Source organism: Pongo abelii, chromosome 15 (assembly GCF_028885655.2).
Source record: "Pongo abelii isolate AG06213 chromosome 15, NHGRI_mPonAbe1-v2.0_pri, whole genome shotgun sequence".
Classification (NCBI taxonomy): domain Eukaryota; kingdom Metazoa; phylum Chordata; class Mammalia; order Primates; family Hominidae; genus Pongo; species Pongo abelii.
This window is the reverse complement of record NC_072000.2, coordinates 111,342,913-111,350,870: the sequence shown is the minus strand read 5'-3', so window position 1 is coordinate 111,350,870 and position 7,958 is coordinate 111,342,913. Positions and strand designations below refer to the sequence as shown.

The 7,958-nt window shown below is 41.2% G+C and overlaps 1 gene segment (V, D, J or C); it reads left to right on the top strand.

The window, feature by feature from the left end:
- The first annotated feature begins 6,210 nt into the window (after nucleotides 1-6,210).
- On the top strand, nucleotides 6,211-6,676 carry LOC134760105 (immunoglobulin heavy variable 3-23-like). The segment is given in 2 exon segments: nucleotides 6,211-6,256; nucleotides 6,360-6,676. Coding segments are annotated over 2 exon segments (363 nt in total).
- Nucleotides 6,677-7,958: the final 1,282 nt, after the last annotated feature.

Genomic DNA, 7,958 nt, shown 5'->3' with positions numbered 1-7,958 from the left:
AGAAGACCAACATAAAAATACTGGAGTGGCTAAGTGAGCCCTACTGCATCTCCACCAATATCAACAGTGACTGGGACTTATCTTTACTAGACACAAAGTTCAAGAATGGATGGAGGCCCTGGATATCAATAGGCATTTCCACCTGCCACACAACCCACAGCAGCAGGGCTGATTGAAGAAATAGAGAAACTTCCAGCAACAACTCCAGAAGGAGACATGCTCTCTAGCTCTGTCACCGCTCACCAGCAGCCATTCACACCCTGAATGAACATGGGCATTCGCATTGCTCCAATGCATACACTTTTCTGATGCAAGGACATGATGCCACCATCAGGATCCAGGTTGACAACATAAGGGACAGTATATTTTGCCCTTACGTGGGACTCGAAGTAATGTGCTATCGCCCTTGACACAGGATCTTCCTGTGTAGAAGTGAGCACATTATTATTGGCCCTGGACATAGCAAACCAGCCTCTGATGGTTCAGTTTTTCTACTCCATGGAGGAAGGGCCTAGAACAGGAGATACAGGTCACATTATTTTACACCCTACTCCTCCTCATGCTTCTAAATAAGGAGTCCATGTCCTCCCTTATGGAAGAGATCATGTTTTCATTATGGACTCACGATGGGGTACAATCCATTGAGTGTTGTAAACCAGGCACTGGGCCAAGCCAGGGGTGGTGCTCTCTCAGAACAACACAACTTCCTGTGCCTTGTTAAGTGGCCGTGACATGACTTGTCCTTTCTTGTGCCCACTAAACATCTTACCTTCCACCCACAGAAGGAGTGCAGCAAACTTCTTCACTGACCGGGTGGTGGCAGATGGTGGCCTTTCTTAAGAACAAAATGAACAATTAGATACGTGGAGAACAACTGCTCTTCTTCACTGTGGATCTGCCATGGTGCATCCAAGTAGGTACAGCTAAACTGAGACCCTGGAGCCTTTTCTGTACTTGGCATAATGACCTTCACCTATTCCCATTAGAAACAACAGCACCTCATGCAGTGAGTTTCCCATTGTCAATGAGATGAGGTGGCACGTTTTTCATGTAGTACAGGATCAGGTTAATGTTACTCCACTGTGGAGTAGGCTGTACATGATGGGCTACAGTTGATGAGGGCAGTGCAGATGCAGGCAGTGGTTTGTGCACCCTTATGTATTTAAAGGCATGATAATAGCATGCCTCAAGCTAAAACCCATAATATGGGATGGCTCCCCCCGCAGCAATGTAACCCACCTCTTCAAATAACCACAGATATGTGGCTGGGTTGGCAGTGTGACTCTCTCCAGATGTGGGCCCTCTCCTCACTTCAGGGATGCCTATGGGCACACAACACCCATGGCTGGCCTTACCTATGCTCTCATTGGACTGGTAGATCATTGCCAGGATCATTGTGTTCCATTCAGACAGCAGCCCTACTAACTGGGAGAATGTAAAAGTCAGACGCCACCACAAGCGTGCAGCCTGGTGGATTTACCCATTGTTTGCATTGCCTCCCAAATGGCAACAACTGATGGACAGTTGCCAGTTAATTCCCTAGCTAAACACATGGCCACAGCCTTCAGTGATACCTACAATGCTATTGCTCTTCTCACTGAAGACACCACCCAAATCAGACCCATTAGTTTCCAAAATCTCATGGCCTAGACATCTTCACTGCTGCTCAGAACAAAAGCTGCACATTAAAACAGAATGCTGTGTATATATCCCTGATTACTCTCAGAAGATAACCGCAGCCATGGTGGCCCTGGGTACCCATATTTCAGCTACAGAATCTCTGTCTTATGACTGTATAACCACGTGGTTGCACCAACTCCCAGGTGCTTGTGAAAGCTTCCATAGAGTGTGACTGCTGTTATGCTCCCTACTCTCTTTTGTTGTGGTCTGGATTGCTGCTGCAGCATGAGGTAGCAATGCCCCTGCACACACCTGGCCCCAAGGAAATCAGGGAAGAACGGCCTGAAAAGAGAGTGGTGGCCATTTAAGGGGATGCCGGGGTGGACTGTACAGGAGGTGGACCTAACAGTAATAACTCAACCATACCCTGAAGATAATACGATGGTCTAAGAAGAATGGCTGTCTGGAGTTCTGACCTAAGGAATCCAGGAGTGGCCAACCTGGTGATGAGCTCCTTAGCTGTGAAGGACACCCAAGAGAGGTCATGGTGGGTGGGTCACTTGAGCTCAGCAGTTTGACAGCAACCTGGGCAAAATCGCAAAATCGCATCTCAACAGAAAATACAAAAAATCAGACAGGCATGGTAGTCATGTGTCTGTAGTCCCAGCTACGTGGGAGGCTGATGTGGGAGGCTCACCTGAGCCAGGGCTGGGAGGTTGAAACTGCAGTAAGCTCTGTTGGTGTCAACACAGATAGACCCTGTCAAAAAAAAAAAAAAAAAAGAAAAGAAAGAAAGAAAAAGAAACGAGGTCATCCGAAACCCTGTTTTATCTTCTGAAATGTTGACATGCAGGACATACCGGGAATCCAGGCTCTTTTTCTTATGTAAAATGGAGATTTTTAGGGAGACGGTGCTAAGTAAAAATTGCTCTATAAACTGCGTGCTTTTACAAATGGGAGCGGTTTTCCTATCTTCTGCCTCTCATACATGGTGCCGCCCCTATTTGAGTCAACAGAGGTCTAGAAGGACAATCTCATTATTTCATTCTTGTGCTTGTTTTATCACTGTTCTGTCTTGAAAATCCTGGTATATTCTCTGTACAAGTTCTTTAACAAACATCGCGTTTTTAAATATTCTCTCCAAATCTGTGGCTTTTTAAAAATTCGCTTAACAGCGTCTTTTTTCTTCACATAAAAACTTAAATTTTGGATTCAGTGATTGTTCCATTTTTTTCATACTTGAGTGGTGTTTTTGGTATAATATCTAAAACCTCATTGCTCAATCCAAAGCCATCACCTAAGTTTTCCATATTCAATTTACAATTTTACAATTTTATTGTAAATTCAGAAATTATGGTTGTTTATATTTACAAGGTAAGAAGCAATGTTATGATTTGTGAATGCAATATGGAATAACTATGATAATTAAGAATTAAGATAATTATCATTAATCACTTCAAATTCTTATCATTTATTGTGACATTTGAAATTTACTCTGAGCTCTTTGGATTTGACCAATACACTACTTTTAAATGAACGACTAGAAATCAATTCATGTAAATTGTTGAATCACCTCCAGAAATAAATCTAACTTTCTTATGTTTTTCTTCCGTTTTAAATTTCAATTTTAAGTTCTGGGGTACATGTGCAGTATGTGCAGGTTTGTTACATAGGTAAACATGTGCCATGGTGGTTGGATGCACCTATCAACCCATTACTTAGGTATTAAGCCCGGTTTTGCTTCTTATCATACACTGTTGAAATTGGTTTACTAACATTTTTTTCAGTATTTTCATATCTTTGCTTATTATATCCTTGGCTTCTAATTTTCATTTTTTATGGTTTATGTCTCTAACTTGGCCTCACAGTAAGGCTAGTTGCATAAAATGAGGTCAGTACAGCTACTTGCTCTCCAATGTCTCATACAAGTTTTAAAGGAATGGATGATAATTTTTAATATGTAATAAAATTCTCGAATGAAGCCATCTAATCTTGGTCTTTCCTTTTTGGGGAGCTTTTTGACAGTTGATTCAATCTCTTTACTTATTAGTCGGCTCATTTTTTAAATTTATAATTCAGTCTTGGTAGGTTGCATGTAATGCTCTGATCTTTATTATTTTCTTCATTTTTTTCTCAGTTTGTACTTACATATGGTATGAAAATGTAATATTGGCATTTTTATAATTGCTTTACACACTTACATTATAAAGAAAATAAAAATGTAAAAACTGAATTTCAACCTAATTTTTCCGTTTTTGACAATCTGTATTTTTTTAAATAGGTTCTGGTATTGGATGTATTTCATATGGCTACTCACCTGTAAACTCTGCTAAAGTGTCTACTGAAGAATCAATGTGCTGGAAATAGGTTTTCTTAGGATCTATTTGTGTGACAGAATATTTATTTGTCTTAAATTTATCATCTCCAGAGACAATATAAAGAAGACGCTGTACCAGCAAATGGGCAATCTGCAAACCAAGAACATGTCCCTACATTACTGTGCAAGAGAAACACCTGAGGAAAAGCTGGTGTGAGCCCAGATTCAAACCTCCAGGGACACATGGGGGAAATCAGCTGCAGGGGGCAGTCAGGACCCACTGATCAGAGTCAACCCCGGAGGGAGGTGCACACAAAGGTTAACAGCTGCTTTCCTGCTTGTTTCTCTCTACCAGAACTCGTTTCTCCCAAGATTTCCATGTGCGTGAAAGGAAAATTAATTTTGGGACCCCAAATCACTAAGCTAAAGGGAAAAGTCAAGCTGAAAATTGCTTGGGGCAAACCCACCTCCATTCTTTCCCTAAAATGATAGCTACTAAGGTTTTAAAAAGCTGCATACCTCCTTCAAAATTTGACCACAAGGAAAACCCTTATGAACCAACAACAGACAGAATAATTTCTCTGCTCACGTAAGTCAAATGCATATCTGATTGCTACCTTTGCGCTATTGTTTCGCTGCGTGAATAATAGGCTTATGTGAATACTCCTGTAAATTGTGCATTCAGTAAAGGGCTAATCAGAAACTCAAAAGAATGCAGCCATTTGTTTCACATCTAACTATGATCTGGAAGCTCTCTCCCCACTTCAAGTTGTCCTGCCTTTCTGAACCAAACCAATATACTTCTTACATGTATTGATTAATGTCTCATGTCCCCCTAAACCAAGCTGTACCCCACAACCTTGGCACATATCCTCAGGACTCCCTGAGGCGGTGTCGCAGGCATGTCCTTAATCTTGGAAAATGAACTTCCTAAATCTATTGAGATTAGTCTCAGATACTCTTCGGTTTACAGGTTTATTTTTTATCTCATAACTTCAATTATCTGAAATATTAAAGAAAATTTGCCAAACTGCACATTCTCTTGTTTAATCTTTTATTGTATTTAAAAAGTGAAACATTTATATAATTTATGTATAATTTATAATTTATGTACATTATGAAGCTGAGTAGCAGAATTATTAATAAGATCTAGAGTAATACAAAATTCAAGTATCAATTAGCAGCTTAATAGAAAAAGAAATTATGCTACATTTGTTTGCTGAAATGCTACCCAATATTTATAAGAAATAAACACATACAACAAAAAGGTTTAATTCTCAGTATTTCTACTGAGAAAAATAAGCCAAATAGATAAGAGTACATACTATCTTATTTCATTCTTATAAATTCTAGAAAATAAAAGCTAGTCTAAAGAAACACGAAAACATCAGTAGTTTTATAAAGAAATGGTAGAAGAAGGGAAGGAGAAAAAACAAAAAACATATAAGAGAACAAGAGGAATGTTGAGGGGAGTTGACTTGTCACTTCTTGAAAACAGGGATTTTTTTTCAATGTTTACTATTGTACAGGTTAAATATTTGAATTTTATTATCTGTCAATTAAAACTTATAAAATTTATTACAAGTAAACAAGTGAAATTTTAGACAAAAAAGGAAATATAGCAAGGAACAAAAAAATATGTTAAATGTCAGGTATACCTAAATATTTATCTGCCTGAACCTTGTCTGCATATTTTTAGGTAAATGCAGCAAAATCAGACAAGTTCTTGTGACAGGAAGTGGATTCTGCAAACCACAATAGGCCCCTTTAGCTCTGTCCTAGAGTTGGTTCAGAGAGCAACTGAGGCCAGCTGTGAGGCACATAGGCCCGGATACTAGGACTCACTCATGCCAGATGTAAGCCCTTAGACACATACATAGCCCCTCCATGTGTGGGTTCACTTTTACATCTGTACATGAAGAAACCACTGACTCCTAAATACCATAATTTATACACATAGGTAAACATAATTAAAAATGTGATAGTTATTAAGTGTTTATCACAGAACAATTTCACAATAAAACAGCATTTTCCCAAATATAATCATTGTCATCGAAATCCCCAAGGACACTCTCATCTGCCCTGGGCCCTGCCCTCTCCTCAGGCATCCCACCCCAGAGCTTGCTATATAGCAGGAGACATGCAAATAGGTCCCTCCCTCTCTTGATGAAAACCAGCCCAACCCTGACTCTGCAGCTCTGGGAGAGGAGCCCCCACCCTGGGATTCCCAGGTGTTTTCATTTGGTGATCGCACTGAACACAGAAGAGTCATGATGGAGTTTGGGCTGAGCTGGGTTTTCCTTGTTGCTATTTTTAAAGGTGATACATGAGGAAATAGAGATATTGAGTGTGAGTGGACATGAGTGAGAGAAACAGTGGATGTGTGTGGCAGTTTCTGACCTTGGTGTCTTTTTGTTTGCAGGTGTCCAGTGTGAGGTGCAGCTGGTGGAGTCTGGGGGAGACTTGGTACAGCCTGGGGGGTCCCTAAGACTCTCCTGTGCAGCCTCTGGATTCACCTTCAGTAGCTATGCTATGCACTGGGTCCGCCAGGCACCAGGGAAGGGTCTGGAGTGGGTCTCAGTTATTTATAGTGGTGGGAGTAGCACATACTATGCAGACTCTGTGAAGGGCAGATTCACCATCTCCAGAGACAATGCCAAGAACACACTGTATCTTCAAATGAACAGTCTGAGAGCTGAGGACACGGCTGTCTATTACTGTGCAAAAGACACACAGTGAGGAGAAGTTAGGGTGGGACCATACAGAAACCTCCCTGCAGGAACGCTGGGGAAAATCAGCTGCAGGGGGCGCTCAGGACCCACTGATCACAGTCAACCCCAGAGGCAGGTGCAGATGAAGGCTGATTTCCTGTTGGGATGTGGGACTTCATCTTCTTAAAGTTTCTCTAGTGAACCTCTCTAAGTTCAGAATTCTGTGATTACTAGTGTCATTTCTACATATTTTTAAAATGATTGTTTTAATATGAAAACCTATTCTCATATGCAGAAAATGCAGATTGATCCTTACAGAGGAGATGAAAAGTTCTCAACCATGGTCACCACTATCAGAGTCCTGAGGAAGCTCAGGGCTTCCAAGTGAGTCTTCTCCAGTCAGACTGAGGACAGGAACTCCAGAAAAATTCCTGACTAGAACTGAGGTATTTCTCCTCACAAGAGAGCTCTAGCTGCGGGGGTCTGTTCCTGCAGACCCCTGACCCGGTGACGGATGAATAAAACGTACACTGACACACAGATATTCTGTTTTGCCAGTTCAGCTGAGGGTCTGAGGCCACTTACAGACTCCAAGAAGAATCCTGTAAAGAATGGCAGCAGTGGCCCTGAGCAGCTCGCACTCCAGGCTTGTATTTAGTATAGAACTAACAACATAAGCTCTGAGTCAACACACTTGTGGATAATTAACATGGTTAAGAGAGTAGTTCTACGAATGATTAAAGCTCAGGGACTGCAGTCTAAAGTAAATACCATTAGGGGGCAATACCCTGGTTAGTTAATGGAGGTAGGGTAACCAGACTTAACTGGGGAGGCCTCTGTTGTCCCTAGTATTTACCCTATGCCTAATGCTCTAAGGCAAGAACCAGCCGCCTTCAGCCTGTTCAATTATTTCAACCTTTCGGCCTTCCAAAAAGTTTATGACTATTCCCTAAAACTTTCCTTAATATTTCCCTTTAATATTTCCGCCACCATCCTGAGTGAATCCCAGCAAGAACAGTCTTTGGGGATTCTTATTACAGCAAAAAGAGAGGCTGGGCCAGGGTCAGTGTCATGTAGAACCTCACAGGTTTCTCGTTGGACCCTTCTCCTGACACTGAAGTATGCAAATCAGAATCAATACTGATCTGGAGATTCTTTTCCTAATTCATTTACTGTCTTTTTTAGTTGTTGTTCTCATTTTTCCATTTGCTTTTCCTGCTTTCTAAAAACGGAAGATGTTTTTGCTGTGGTCAAAATTCCAGGCCATAAGCCCTTTTCCTGGCGCTCAGGTGGGTCTCAGGCTGTGGCTG